Below are 16,713 nucleotides of genomic sequence, written 5' to 3'. Positions count from 1 at the left end.
TACATTATGATACAAGTGTGCTAAGTTGGTCATTACACACGAGGCGATATTGTGCGCGCGAGCTGTAAGCGAGCGCGCAATAAGGAAGCCGATGTGTGTAATGACCAATGCACACGCGTTTCATACGACGTTTTTCAACACACTTGCAAGAAAAAAAAGAAACTTTCATATTAATCAAATTTTAATAGTTAAAACAGTTAGTATTGTGTGTTTCATCTGTCATACTCGTACTGCCGGCCGGCCCTCGCTCGCCCCGGCCGCGGGCGCCGCGAAGGCGGTCGGGCGCGCCCGTGCCCGCCAGTCCGACCAATTAAAGAAGGCTCCCTTTCCATGCATATTATTAGCAATCAGTTACCTTTTTACCTCAGTCGGATAATATAATGAAAAAGTACGAGTGGAATAATACACTGAAAGAGCACGCGTGTTTAATATCTAGGATTATAAGCCAAAAATCGGTGGAATAAAAACGTCGTTTTGAGCAAGTGTGTTGAAAATAACTATATATATATATATAAAGTTCGAATACTGCTAATAACAGTATCGTAAAATATACGCGCGTAGTTGTGAAAATGGTTTTTACGAGGGTCTATACATATAAGTATATGTAATATGTATATAGTTCTCGACAATACAATTAGTTGTTATTCCACGTGAAGAAATCGGAATACTTCACATTTTCATGCCACTTGAGTACTATCGAAGCATAGTACGTTCACGGCACGGGCATCTTTAAATTGGCTCATTCTGTACTTACGTGTCAGCGGTTCGGTTCGGAGCTCTTAAGTCCATTAAATTTTACATGAATATGTTGAAAGTGATTTACGTAAGTGCCTATATCGCGAAAATCGTTTAGAGTTCTACTTTTCGACTGCAGGTATACAGGTGTTTTTTCAACCCAAGGTGAATATAATAATAGATCATAATGAGCAACTTTTAGTATGCTACCAAACCCGCGAAAAAAAATGGCTTTCCCATGGAAAACACCGACATCTGATCAGCCAAAAAAGTAAAAGTTACACAGTATGACCTCTATCTATATCTACCTATAAACTATAAACTTTTGCTCAAATTGTCAATAAAGAAAGAATTTTCTTTCTGTTTTAATCCAGCACTACCTACTTGCGTTTTACTTTGTAGGGTATAAAACTTTTTAAGGAACACAATATTTTTGATTACCTACGCTACGACATAAAGTATTATACAGTCAAAACGTACATTTCTCATTCAAAGTCTACCTATTAACAGTCATACAGTATTTATATCACATTGTTCAATCTTAACATACTACTTTCTAAAAATACTTGTTAAAAAGATCCGTATAATTTAAGGTAGCTTAAATAATAGCAATAGTGATAATAGTGCATTTTATCTATTACTATCTGACATGGTCTAAGATATATCAATAAAAAGAGTCGGTACATAACCAACAGCACATGAAATATGTACGTGTTAGTGGGCATTAACTACCTAATATCTACCCGCTTCAGTTAGGGTGTTGCTAGATTTATTTCGATTTTCACTTATATCTGAACTAAAAATTGTCATGCTCTATATCTTCTAATGGGCTAGAAACTTGCAAATGACTAAGTGAACATTCTTACAACAGTGTCTAGGTACCTTACATTGTGTTTGATTTATGAACATCAAAATAATAAACAGTGAAATATTACCTAATACCTTAACGGTTGTAACGGAGGGATACGAGATTTAAAAATATAAATTTCTCAGTTACACGACAATAGGCTCTGTATTCATAGATACAACACTTCTCAAGGATCGGCGGTGGAAGCTCTTCTTCTTTGCAAACTTCGGCTTAGCGTACCAAGATGGTGGGCTTACGATACTGTCTTCAAAACTCTTCATGCTAGCGCTTTTCTGGGAGCCTTCCCTCTCCGAAACCCTAGACGAAATCGTCTTTACGGTGCTGGGAGGGGGTACAGCACCTTCCTCTGTATCATATGGAATATCCTTCATCTGGATCACTTCCACATCCGTGTCGCTGAGATCTTTACTCGTCCGTTTCATTTTCGTAGGCTCTGCCTCTGTGTACACGACCGTTTTAGTATAAGTACTCATTCGCCTAGATTTTTCTCTGAATATTAACTTCCTAAATTCCTTACGAAACGTTGGGTGGGTGATTATGTAAACGAAAGGGTTTATACAAGCGGCGGTTTTGCAGAACAACGCCGGAATCATAGAAGCTAACGGCGTTATTAAATCCTTCTTACCGAAAATGCCCATGAGCGTTACGATCGCGTAGGGGGTCCAAGATACGAAAAACAATGCAATTACAACTATGACTAGAGCCGCTAGTTTGATTTCGGCTTTACGTTTCACTTGTTCTTTGACGTGCCTGGAGGAGAGTCGCTGTTCTTGATTTTTGGTTTGAACATTTCTATTGCATACGACAACGCGGAGTATCTTGAGATAGCAGAATGTGATGGTGAAGAAGGGTGCGACCCAGGCGGCGCAGAAGAACGCGAAGATGAAGTAGCGGGGTGGGAGTTCGTCGGTTAGATAGTCATAGCTGCAGCTGGTGAGGTAGCCTTCAGGGACGTAGCGGCCGTAGCCGATGTCTAGGGCGGGGATGGAGGCGAAGACGCCGGCGTAGATCCAGGCGCCGACGGCGAAGAGGCGCGCGCGTACGGCGGTAAGCGCGCGCAGCGGCTCCAGCGGGCGCACCACGGCCCAGTAGCGGTCCAGCGCGATGCCGGCCAGCGTCGCGATCGACGTGGTGCCCGACAGCCCACCGACGAACCCGTAGATCACACATCCTGGGAACAATACGTCTAATAAAATATTTATATCCCAAATTTCATCTGAATCGACTACCTATAGCTTCTCGCTTTCTTACAGTCAATAGGAAATGTTACTTGCCAGTTTTCCCCAAAGCCGGTCCCAGGTTGAACGAGTTGAATATGAAGACCGGTGTCTTAGTCAGAATGACAAAGTCGCTCAGCGCCAGGTTGGCCACCAGGATGTTGCCTGGAGTGCGCAGCGTACGGCATCTGAAACGTGCTTGTTGTTACTAAAGACCGTAGCAATATGTTAATATGTTATGAAGCAGTCAAGTTTTTTTGATATTGTTCTGCCTTGTGAGCTAGGGAATATCAATTACAGATCCTATACACATATACTGTAGGCCGTATCATTAATATAATCTATAATTAATAATTATGTAACATTTAATCGCACCAAGGCAACCTTAAATAGGTGTTAGATTATATTTGTGACATTTTCAACCAAAAGGGTACTTATTAATTGTCTCTTGTCAGTAAGGCGCTATTTCCATATAGCTTCAATTAGAAATCAACCTTATCAACAAGCGACAATGTGATAACTTTTCGTTGAACACGTCACATTTTAGCAATTTGTTAGGGTTTTGATCTTCTTTGGATACGACCTTGACAATCGCTCACGCTAATTGGTGCGCTCGAAATGATATCAGCGTCGTGTCATCAGGCACCTCACGCGCCCCATAAAAGTGCGAGCGATCGTCAAGGTCGTATCAAAACGGGATCAAAACCATAACAAATTCTTAGATCAGAATCGGTCTCCTATCATTATGATTCATGATTCCTAGAGCCGATAAAATATATGGTCTAATATCTAAAGATGCCGGCTTCGTACGATTAAAGTTTACATAGTACCTACTCTAGAGGCTACGAGTATAATACCTATATGATACAAAATTCGTAACCATGGGCATTGAGGGCATCCTGGTGCACAAAAATAATTTGATTCACCCATTTAACTATTATAAATATATCACTATTTAAATACATCAGTATCTTCTGCGATTTAACGATTTTGACCCTTCTTAATTAGTTATTGTATAGTGGTTTTTCGGTACTTACTATTTATGGGTTTAAGACGGCAAAAAACGATCTAAATACGACTTTATTAGATCTAGGAAAAAATGTGACGTTTTCAACCAAAAGGTATACCAGATTGTCGCTTGTCAATAAGGTTGATTTCAAATTAAAGCTATATGGAAATAGCGCCTTATTGACAACCGACAATAAGTACCCTTTTCATTGAGAATTGCACAAACATTTTTCTGAACAACATCGGTCGTTCCGATATATGATAACACAAATGTAACAAATTATACAGGATGGCTAAAAATAAGTGTATTCCCGTTGCCAGGGTGGTTTTGGGATTATACTGAGCAACTTTTACTATGGGATTAACCACGAAATCGCAAAAAAAATACCCTCCCATAGAAAATGGACCAGCCAAAATGTATGAAACAGCCAAATTTTTTTTCGCGATTTCGGGGTTGGGCCCATAGTAAAATATAATCCCAAAACCTCCCTTGGAACGGGAATGCACTTATTTTTTAGCCAACCTGTATATATTTGTTATTGAGAAGGTAATTGACTTAAGCATAGCTATTTTATTTGTACAGCTGGCTCTATAAACGTAATAAGCGCTAACGTCCATTCTTCCAATGTTATTAGTCATTTCCATCCGATAAGTGGTCGCGTCTAAAGATGTACAAATTCGTAGTTTTAACGTTTCTATATGCAAGGGCTATAAGTTTTGAAATTTCTGACGAGGCAGATCTTGTGCCAGAAATGTGTGGTGAAGAAAATAATATAGGGGTAGATATTTTGCCGGAAGTATTTGATGCAGTAATGAACGGTACCAAAAATGTGATAGAAAACGTTCTATTACCTGATTCAAATACTACAGGTAGGTTTAATTTTCATTTATTTTAATTTAAAATACAAAACATGAAGATGAGTCACTTTGTTATGGAAATTTCCATATAAAGTGACTCTTAACAGGTGACACTAAAATTGTAGTAAGTTATATTCCTTTGTTCCTAAAACTTAACGAACCTCTGTTAAATTTTGTCTTTTTCTGACAAAGGCAAATGTTTCTGGCTGCTCCTCTGTCAGACTCCGCCATGGCGCTACTGCAGCTTGTACGAAACATTGTATTGTTCTTTTCTATGGAGCGACATGTTCACCTCGGTGACAAGCTCTTAATTAAAAAGATTTTTTTTATAGATAACGACAAATGATTATCAACGGCTGTTAGATTTGGCAATCAATTTATTTTGAATAGCGTCATTAAATTATTTTGAATACTTCGTTCAAGTACCTAGCTTCTTTAGCTTCAGACCGTACTTGCATTACTCGTTTAATTATCTTTAATACTTATCAACAAAAGCATTATCAGACTGCTTCTCAAAAAAGTACGCCAGTTTAAACAAAAACAATCCCAAATTCAGTTGAAAGTACCTAATTCAGTTTACTATTTTCCCTATCGGTGCTCTCAAAGATAAGGACGGAGCACATTTTCGGTAACTATCAGTAGACTTGAAGTCTGTTTAATTTAAAATGCTCACCGGAATGTTCTTTCAAGCATATATATTATTACCTGCATAACGTAATAAAGTCATTCAACAACATCCTATATACTACGAGTAGGTACAGGCGAAACAGAATAATTGAAGTTTTAAAAATACTTATTTGAAATGATAATGTAACTTAGTTATAATGCAGTAAAATGCTAGTGAATTGAAGTGTGAAAATCGCAAATCTTAAATGAAGTCATCAAAATATTGGTTTGAAAACTTTACCGACTAAATAATAATCTTTCAAAGTTGTAACAATTCTGTGGTTGAAGTTACCGGTTAACAAGCGACAAGGTAGAACACCTCGTTACGAACTTACTTTATCTGTTAAAACAGATACTTTACATTCAATTTTACGACAAAATAATATATATATAGTTTTCATTTTATTCTGATACAATCTTTTGATATTATTAAGAAGTTGCTATTGGGTACAACGCATAACTAAATAGATAAGATAGGTAAATTCTGTATATATACAACTTACACTGTGTTAATGTGATATAAAAGTATGTATTAACCTTAGTAATATAAGTTAATTATTAAATTTAGATTAAGGTACTAACGTTGAAAATGAGTTCATCATTTCGCCGTTAAACGTATGTTTGGCGAACCTGGTATAAGTTTAAAATGTACCATACTTTTTTGAAAATAAATTAATAAATTAGTAAAAAATAATAATAATAATAATTTTGAAAGGAAAGGAATGAAAATTAATGTAAGTAAGACGAAAGTAATGGTATTTGAAAAGGAAGAATATATGACAAACTGTGAAATTTTGATTGGTCAAGAAAGAGTAGAACAAGTGAAAGAGTTTGTATATCTGGGAACCTTATTCACTAGGGACGGTAAGCATGATAAAGATATTGAAAGGAGAGTGAGTGCTGGAAATCGCGTGAATGGGGCACTTAATGCTTTTATGAGCAGCCAGAAGGTGTCGCAAAAGGCACGGTTGGCTGTGCATAGAGGGGTGCTGGTGCCTACACTTATGTATGGTAGCGAAAGTTGGGTATGGCAGAAGAGGCATCAGAGCCAAGTGAATGCAGTGGAAATGAGAGCGTTGAGAAGTGTGTGTGGTGTGAGATTACAAGATAGAATTAGGAACAGTGTGATAAGGGAAAAGTGTGGACTGAACGAAGATGTAGTGACAAAAATTGAGAAAGGTATGTTGAGATGGTTTGGACACGTGGAAAGAATGAGTGAAAGAAGGCTAACAAAGAGAGTGTATAAGGGAGAGGTAGAAACGGGAGTTGGAAGGGGCAGACCTCGGCGGACTTTCTCTGATCAGATCGGGGAAATCCTGAAGAAAGGCCAGGTCAAGAGCACCCTAAACCGGCAAGCGTGTATGAGGAATGTTATGAAAGTGAAGGAAGCGAAAGAGGTATGTCAGGATCGCAGCAAGTGGAAATCCGTGGTCTCTGCCTACCCCTCCGGGAAATAGGCGTGATTATATGTATGTATGTATGTATGTATGTATGTATGTAAAAAAAATACAGCCCTACATCTTTTGTGTGTTTAACTTATAAATCTATTCTATTTTAATTTATTTATAGCCATCTTCAACTAGACTTGGACCATATTTATCAGTTGCCAAGAGATTCTCTTGTTTAAATTCATTTCCATCAACATAAATATATAGTTTTTGGTCTACCAACTGCACAGCTAGTTCTGATCAAATTCATAACCTGTTATTATCAGAATATGCCTCATACTGATACGACTAAAGATCGTAACAAAAAAAAATCATAACTTTAAAAAATCATCATCATCATCATCATCATCATCATCATCATCATCATCTGACGACGCCAAGACGAGCAAAGCGAAGCGCAAAGGCACTACCTACCTTTTCTCGAAGCGCTTCGTCGTTTTTTTGAACCCTCATAACTTGGGTTTGGATTACACCAGATATACAAAATTCTCGGGATGTGATGCCAATAGTAAACTTATTAAACGTAAAATTTTTTATCTCTATACTTTAATTTATATCTCTTATACTTAAGATTTTATTCATATCTAAAAAACCTCAATTTCGTCACTCACTCACTCATCAAAACCTTTAGGGTACTTCCTGAAGTCCTAGCTGGAAGCTGAAATTTGGTATGTAAGATAGTCTTAGTACACAAACAACAAAAAAATTCAAAAAATTGAAATTTTTAGCCCCTAAGGGGGTGAAAAGGGGGGTGGAATTTTGTATGGGAAATCAATAACCCTGTACCGATTTAGTTAAAATTTGGTATGTACGAGTAGATAGTTTTTGAAGTTAGGGCCTGTAGAGTTAGAAGCTTGGCTCTACAAAAGATCTGATAACTTTTTGACAGTGCGAGCCTTATGGTTTCGTATTGGCAACATTTTACATGAAATGTTTTTAGTGGGATTTTATTTGTATCATTAAATTTAATAATCTCTTTATCTTTAGGTAAACACGATGAGTTCAAAAGCACCAAGTGTGTTGGTGACGGGCTTCTGGACCTCATACAATGCGTGGTGGCCTCGAAGATGGAAAGTTTTCGGCAAGATCTTAGTAAGGTCGCGTTCCCCAAAACACGGCCCGGGGTCTTCCAGGGGCACAATATGAACTCCAAGATCCAGGGCAGCCTAGAGGAGTGGATTAAGGAGTTTATCAAGGACATGGTTCCAGATACAAATTGTACATCTGATGAATAAACTATTTGTGTATACCTACTTATATACATTGATATTGAATTGAACGTACCTACGCATACGCATACTAGGTACGTCTTGTTGATTTTAAGTATTAATCTTTAAGAATATTGTCTTGCCATCGCAAATGTAGAAATAAATAAATCTACGAAATTCACAACTTTTTGCTATATTAAAAATTAAAAATCTATAATTATATCGTATTTCAAAAGTCCCAAATAGAATAGTCCCATTAATAATACACAAAGGAACATAAAAAAGGAATTACATTTAAATTTTACAATTTGATCTTAAGATGAAATCATTTCTGCATCACTCAAAATAACCACTGAGAATGAGATCACGCTATGTAATTTAGCGCAAATAGGGTATTTGTCTACTAGTCAAATCAGTTTCTTTTTTCGAACTGTCAAAACGATTTTGCTACTATGGAAACACTAGCATGTGACGTCACAATCAAATTACCTACTCTTTATAATTTTATACGGGTTTTAAAATAGAAATTGTGTCTAAAAATAACTGCTGTCTACGTTTCTCTATTAATCTTCTGGTGCTTTATTTCATGCATGGTGTAAAATAATTTATTTCAAATACAAACAAGATTGGGAACAAATCAAATTATTTTATTAAATATTTTGATTTGTGTTTTTTTAAGTAGTCACACTACTATATATAAAAGACGCCTAGTCTTACTAAGATGGCATATAGTCGAGAAATTCGGACGGGCACCGCCGTGGCGGGGTGGCCTAGGGGTTCATGGCGTTAGCCGCGATAGCTAAAGACGCCGGTTCGAATCCGGCCTTCACTGGAGGGCTTCGTCACTTTTTCTTTAATATATGACATCTATTATAGTTTTTAATTTAAATACAGTCAAATACCCTATTGTTAAGTTTCAATGTCGCCCAGGCATAATCATAAACTAACGGTACATTATTCATTTAAATTTTCAGCATTTTCATTGAAAAGAGTTTGCATTCATCAAAGTTAATTTCCTGGCAAAGTCACGGCGCTCTATTGTTAATTTATACCTACCTAGAATTCCGAGCTTTATATTCAAAATGTTTTTCAGAAATTTCCTTTTTTAAGTTTCTTTATAGTAGCTTCATCTCAGTATTGATTTCTGTCCTATTGTCAGTAATGAGGTCAACTGATAAACAATGCCTGCTAAACGGAAGGTAATTTTTAATAGGCGACAATGGTGGGTATTTAATGCCACTTAATTAATGCTGGTTTCGGGAACTTGTCCAAGATTATCCGTCATTTGTAGATAATTAATATTTATGTTGAGGATTTCTGCTTATATGTATAGGATAGATTATATAGTTCACTGTCTCCGCATCGATGTTATGGCTTAGCATTCTGCCAATCCAGAAAGATAGGTTATTAATCCCGTTTTGTAACATAGCGCTAAGATTAGGTAGTTAATTAGGTATCTCACGGTATATTAATTCAGTTAGTTTTGTAGTTTTTAGGGTCCCGTACCCAAAGGGTAAAAACGGGATTACTGTCTGTCTGCCAACAGGCTGCAGTATCTCATGAACCGTGATAGCTAGACAGTTTAAATTTCACAGATGATGTACTTCTGTTAATTTTGCCGCTATAACAACAAGTGTTTGACTTTGATTAAGTGTCGAGTATATAGTACGCGTCATGTACAAATAATAGGTAACTGAATGATATATAGAACATTATTATCTTACTATCAATATGCTTTCAGGCGGCATATTATTACGTAATTATTGATTTGTTTGAATAATAAACGTTCGCGTTTGTCAAGTTCATAATATTTATTTGTATTGCTTAATCAATCCCAAATACCATTCTCTGAATGAAACCTACTGCTTCCACGTGTACTAAAAGCTAACGCAGCTAGATTTGCTCTACTTTTATTTAATTAAGCAGAAAAACAGCATTATGCAACGACCTATATTTTCTCAGCGTTCGGAGAGCAATCGACTAGGTACGTAAAGATTTTAGATTTGATCCCAAATAGCGCATCCAATCGTTACCACACAGGTCTAGAACGAACTTACCAGATTACCTGTCAAATATTAAAAGTGCTATGAAAATCGAAATGATGTCAAAAATGTCATTGGAAATACTGCATTGAGAAATCATATGCGATGCGGAAATTATTTGCTTTTGAAGAGTATATTGCGAGATATACCCACCCACCTTATCTACTCAATACAGCTTGTCAGTGCCATATTTTCCGATCCTAATAACCTTACGTTTTGGTACATTTAAGCGGCCGGTATAAAGCTCAAAAATTGACACATTTTTCATTTAAGTATTTGTTCAGTCTCTTTCACACATATGCAGCGTACTACGCAGGCGAACAACACGCGAACGCGAAGCGAAGCGATGCGGCGCGGGGCGAATCAACCCTTTGATACCTATAGAAGTGTCCTACGTGGGCGATCTCGTTGTGAACGCTAACGCCGTGGGCCCGTCGCGCCGAGACGTGCCGCTTCGCTTCGCGTTCGCGAGTTTTTCGCTTACGTAAGACGCAGCGTTAGATATGTAATGTTCATATAAGTGATAGCTTTCCCTTTAAAAACTTCCATTATCGTAAACATCATTGTAGATCTATGGTTAGTTCAAGTTATTCAAAGAAACAAAACAAAAAACCTACTTACATATAGCCGGTGAAACAACTTTGTCAGTAGGCGCGAAATTCAAATTTTCTATAGGACGATTACCCTTCGCGCTTACATTTTTTAAATTTGCCGCTTTTTTCTACTGACAGAAATGGATTGACAGACTATATATAGGTTTTTAGTTAGGTACCTCAATACTTTAACAAACATTTGTAAAAATATGGGCAATGAGGGCTGTTTATGTCTACAATCATTTCAACAAGACAGAACTTATTACACTATCAGTACTACCACATTACTCATAAGTCATGAACAGATTGCTCCGAACTTTAGCAAAGTTAAATTAGTTTCATTAACGCGACTGCTTCGCCATTTAATATTCTGCGAGATATTGTACTATACAAGATGAAACCTTCGACGTGGCACACAACCTTTCAATAATTAAGAATATTTACGCACACATTATAAGAATAGACCATCAAAATGATTTACCGGCGTTTTATTTTGTATTGCGTAATACATATTTAGATCCCAGTAAGTCATTCGCCGGTTTTTACACCTGTTTCTAAAATACATATATTATTTTAGTAACAAACAAAAGTGCCGCGGCCATACAACGTGATAATAAACAACGTAGTAAACTAGCGTTGATCTATTGTTTACCTATATAACTATGTATTTGGACTTTTTATAGCAAATCATGATAATACATCGGCTTTTGCCTATGTATAGCATCACCTAAAATTAGCAAAGGAATCTGGGTTACGCCGATTAGCATAAGCTGGATTAAATATTGCTGCGTAATTGGACTTTTTATGGCAAATCATAATAATACATCGGCTTTTGCCTATGTATAGCATCACCATAAATTAGCAAAGGAATCTGGGTTACGCCGATTAGCATAAGCTGGATTAAATATTGCTGCGTAATTGGACTTTTTATGGCAAATCATAATAATACATCGGCTTTTGCCTATGTATAGCATCACCATAAATTAGCAAAGGAATCTGGGTTACGCCGATTAGCATAAGCTGGATTAAATATTGCTGCGTAATTGGACTTTTTATGGCAAATCATAATAATACATCGGCATTTGCCTATGTATAGCATCACCTTAAATTAGCAAAGGAATCTGGGTTATGCCGATTAGCATAAGCTGGATTAAATATTGCTGCGTAATTGGACTTTTTATGGCAAATAATAACAATACGAGTACATCGGCTTTTGCCTATGTATAGCATCAACTTAAATTAGCAAAGAAATCTGGGTTAGGCTTAGTCCGATTAGCATAAGCTGGATTATATAAATATTTTAAATTGCTATACCTAATCTCTAGCGGTCCACGAATCAAAACATGCCAATAAAAATGCAATTTTGATTTCTCAAATTAAAGATTTAAAATTTCAATGAAATAGGAGACTTGTTTACCTATAGGCCTCAGGGCGGCTATAGAGTATATAATTATGACATATAATATTGATCAAATAACCGATTCCAAACATAGATCGAAGTAAGTATACAAGTAGCTTCACTTGTATCATTAACTAATTACCTAACGGTTAATTTTAATTCTTTAATTAGTTAGCGTTAATATTTACATTGGCGAGGATTATTAAGACTATTATTCTAAAGTCTAAACGAATTATTACTAATGATTTTCTTGGCAACTCCGCACGTCATTATGTCACGTCATTATTTACGAGTTATGAACCTGGACTCGGGGCACGTTCTAGGGATTTGATGTCGATAAATAAGATGTCGAATCGTCGATAATATATTTATACATGTGCTCACTGAAAAATCCTCAATTACTAAAAAGAGGTTCGATATCATGTCCGATATAGAGCTTTTTAATATAATAAAAGTATACCAACGTAATTTTCATCAAAATAATCACACTATGCAATCAGTTTTAAAATAAAAAAATAATACACGTTTTAATTTGTTACGTGTATTTATTTTAAAATCCAGATAAAATAATAATATTTATTTATGTTGAATAACATCTTGATGTTGACAGTAACATCGATATATTTATATGTCGATAAAATATTTTGCTACGTCACTTTAGTATAAGTGCCCCGAGTTATCCCAGGTATGTTATAATGTGCTAATTAGTTTTTAACTAAAAATAGGTCATAGCAAATATTTGATAATATTAATAACTAATAGTTCGATCATAATTACGACGATAACCATGATTTCATATGGAAATTTGTGTGTAATTATTAGGTATCGCTTTGTGTTAAATAGGTATCACGTATTTTGGTTTCCGTTCGTCTGTTTATTTTCGGTTCAGCATAGCATTCCTTGGATACTTTAAATAAGGCTTTTCATAATAAGTTACCTATGATAAATAATATAAATGTATATTTTCGTTTCTCATGCTCTGAAAGAGGGTCATTGTTGTTCTAAAAGGTGTGCAGAAACTGATACCTACATGTCTGCACTAGAGCATTTTACGTTCGAAGTACGATTTTTTATTGTTTTTTATGATAAGCAATTAAATATTGAGTTTAAATGGATTTGTTATAGAATAAATAACGATACTTTTGCCTAAATTGTTAATTTAAAGTTAATTGAAAGCCAAACTACCTCGACAGTAATGGGTGCCTTTCACCCCTTGGTTAACAATTCTACTATTTCATTATTAGATACGCATAGGAATAGTATCTTAAGACTCCGAGCTGAGCCCTGCTGATATCAAGTTAAAAATTTCGAAAATAGACGCTCTAATAGTCCAAAAAGTGTCTCTCCCTGTGATCACTATACTTAAATGAAAATCGGGCTGGTTAAGCCGTTTTGGAATTAGGCAAAAAGCGGTATTTAATTTGATAAAACAAACATTACGAATTTACGATCGTTAGGCAATGATAAATTGAGACGAAATTTTATACCAGTGCCAAACTGGTGGTAGCTGTATAGGAGATATTAAAGGTGGTAGCTGTATAGGAGATATTAAAGCAAAAGTTTTCACTTCAGTGAACAAAAGTTAACAGCTTTTGAGCATATAAGGTGAACGGGGCGAAGTGCGCCTGCCGTGTAAGTGCGTCTAACTTTAATATACAAGTATATAGATACATAGGGGTAAGCGAACTGACACGGTAGGCGCACTTGGCCCCTTCACCTTAAATATGTAACGAATTTATCACACCAATTATATGAAAAGGAAAACTTTTATACCCTTTATCATTGGGTATTTCCGCAGCAGAGACGTTACCCTAATTGCTTTATAAGACCCATTAAACTTATTGTCACTGATAATACTCATTAGCAAACGACTGAAACAAATTTTTAAACGATTTGGTTCCGATTTTATTTTTCTACATAGGTACGTAGGTACGTAGGTACTACGTGGGCACGTATATGGAGGGAGGTTTCTCTTTTTACATGCCCATAAAAGGAGACGTAAAAGTTTTAATTTTCTTATTATGAACGGCCTCCTATCCCAGTCGGTAGTGACCCTGCCTACGAAGCCGTAGGTCCCGGGTTCGAATCCCGGTAAGGGCATTTATAAGTGTGTTCATCAATCAAGAATATTTTGTTCCTGAGTTATAGATGTTATATATGTATCTAAGTATGTATTTATCTATATATATACATACTTATAATATAAGTATGTATATCGTCGCCTAGTACCTATAGTATACAAGCTTTGCTTAGTTAAGATTGTCCCCATATATTTATTTATTTATTATTTAATTAAATCGCATGAAATGTATGGAATACAAATCCTGACATCCGTTCCGTACTCGTGGTCACATAAAAAATAACATAAATATTTATGTACAGAACCAACATAAATATGTCCTGTTAGTTACGAATTAGGTATGTACTTACATAGGCACCCGACCAAATGTATAGGTACCTAATATTATTATATTTACTAGGTATTTTACAAGTAATTTCTTATTTTATTTGGATAATAGCTTACTCGCGTATATATATTTAGTTGGGTTTGTACGGGGAAAGCCCTCAATACTCAATTTAGATTTATTTCATGCGTAATTTGAGTATGTACATAGGTATCTAAACATATTTCTTCTCAATGTTTATTCCATATCGATATGACAAGCTCTCCTGAGAAAATCGTTTTTCGATCATCGAAACATCGCACTGTTTATGATTATAGTTGTCTAGTTACGAGCACGCGTGGGCGCGTGGGTTTACTAGTTAATAAGAATCTGATTTTACGAGATAGCTGATGACAATTTCATATGCGAATTTATGCAATGCATAAACAGGAAACATATTTAAATCTAAGTGATTAAGGTTAATGATAACCGTGTGTATGTTACAAGTAATATATTTACTAGGTATTTTACAAGTAATTTCTTATTTTATTTGGAAGCCCTCAATACTCAATTTAGATTTATTTCTTTCGTAATTTGAGTATGTATCTAAACATATTTCTTCTCAATGTTTATTCCATATCGATATAACAAGCTATCCTGAGAAAATCGATTTTCGATCATCGAAACATCGCAGTTGATTATAGCTGTCTAGTTACGAGCACGCGTGGGCGCGTGGGTTTACTAGTTAATACGAATCTGATTTTACGAGATAGTTGATGACAATTTCATATGCGAATTTATGCAGTGCATAAACAGGAATCATATTTAAATCTAAGTGATTAAGGTTAATGATAGCCGTGTGTATGTAACAAGTTTTACGAGTTGTATTAGTAATAACTCGTCACCATAATGAGAGTTGCCAAAACAGTGACTAGCCACAGACAGTTATAAATAGGTACCTCAAAAGAGCGTGGCAATACTGACCTAAAATACATTAGGAGCACTAGAGCATTACCAGTAGTGCCCACCAGCATCATGACGATGTACAGTGTGCCGAGGATATAATTCGATGACGGGTCTGGCGGTGCAAAGTGCAACCAGTGGCTGTTGATAAGCAGCAAGTAGTCATCCGTAAACAAATAGTTCCGCCATAGCTCCACGGGCCATTGTTTTTTAAAGTCCTCTATCAGAGTATTTTTATCAGTGACCGAAGACTCCGACAGCCCCAGTCGTCTGACCGGATTTCTCGGTTCCGAACTTCTTTTACTCCGCACAAGCAAATCTTTATTCAACTTAAAAGAATTACACCATCTTCTACGCTTTTTCCACTGTTTCAAATGGTCTAATGAACACAAAAGATAATCACCAAAGTATTTGGACTGTTTGTTTTCGAGTTCGACAATTGCACTCGAATTTTCACTTTCACTTATTAGAAGTTTTTTTTCTTTGGTATTGGGAAGGGTGTTTAGATTGATGCACTGTGTGGTTATTAAGATTATGATAAATTCGATGTTTATTGCTTTTGACATTGTTCGAAGAGTTTGGGAGGCATTGGGAACGCGGGTGCGCGAGTTTTCCGAAGAAAGTGCTCCCTTAAAGCGGGAGATACGTCAATGCCGACGGCGGGTCACCGACTGAGGGCCGCCGCCGCGCCGAACTCCCTCACATTAGTGATTGCTCACCACATAATTGCTACATTATAATTAATAGACTATAACCCAAGTTCAACATGCAGCCAATAATGTCATTAACATATTTTGAACTGTCAGTAAACAAGTATATTTTTCAATCACGTTGCAATAATGGGTTTTAAAAACCTGCATGTCCTGTATTTAGGTCGATAATTGATCACCTTGTTTTTCTGGTTCATTTGAAAGTCAGTCTTGTTTACTTCCTACTTCTTTAGATGAATACATTCCGTAATGGTGTTGATATATTAGACGACTAATCAAAAGGCTGCCACGATTCCCACAAGATCCAAGACTACCCTCGGAAGGATCTAATAAATGTCAGAAAGTATAGGTACCTACCTACGTCAAAAAATGTCACACTGTCGATATAAATGTTATATATAATTACACGTTAAAATGACAGGACGTAGTTTACACACTTTTTTATTTTATTCAGTTTTAGCTTTGATCAACTTGTAGATGTGTAATGTTTTATTAGCTTCAAGAAAACTTTTAGTTCAACATCTAATAGGCATCTTGCTTTCTGGGTGCATAGCCAAGGTGACAATCGTTTGCGCTACGATAACGAAATGCTTTTTGTCTCTATCACACTTCCC

General features: G+C 36.1%; 2 protein-coding genes across 2 annotated transcripts; one reads left to right on the top strand and one right to left on the bottom strand.

Annotated features, from left to right (window-relative positions):
• Nucleotides 1–497: 497 nt before the first annotated feature.
• On the bottom strand, nt 498–16,071 carry LOC134743800 (opsin, ultraviolet-sensitive-like). The gene is made up of 3 exons (XM_063677461.1): nt 15,411–16,071; nt 2,878–3,008; nt 498–2,774 (listed from the first exon to the last, which is right to left on the bottom strand). The coding sequence occupies exons 1-3, from the start codon at nt 15,953–15,955 to the stop codon at nt 1,729–1,731; spliced, it is 1,722 nt and encodes a 573-aa protein (XP_063533531.1). The 5' UTR covers nt 15,956–16,071; the 3' UTR covers nt 498–1,728.
• LOC134743792 (uncharacterized) lies at nt 4,568–8,077 on the top strand. The gene is made up of 2 exons (XM_063677451.1): nt 4,568–4,698; nt 7,788–8,077. Exons 1-2 carry the CDS (start codon nt 4,581–4,583, stop codon nt 8,033–8,035), a joined length of 366 nt encoding a protein of 121 aa, XP_063533521.1. The 5' UTR covers nt 4,568–4,580; the 3' UTR covers nt 8,036–8,077.
• Nucleotides 16,072–16,713: the final 642 nt, after the last annotated feature.

Source organism: Cydia strobilella, chromosome 8, assembly GCF_947568885.1.
Source record: "Cydia strobilella chromosome 8, ilCydStro3.1, whole genome shotgun sequence".
Taxonomy (NCBI): Eukaryota; Metazoa; Arthropoda; class Insecta; order Lepidoptera; family Tortricidae; genus Cydia; species Cydia strobilella.
Note: the sequence above shows the minus strand (reverse complement) of the source record. Positions and strands in the feature narration are given on the sequence as shown.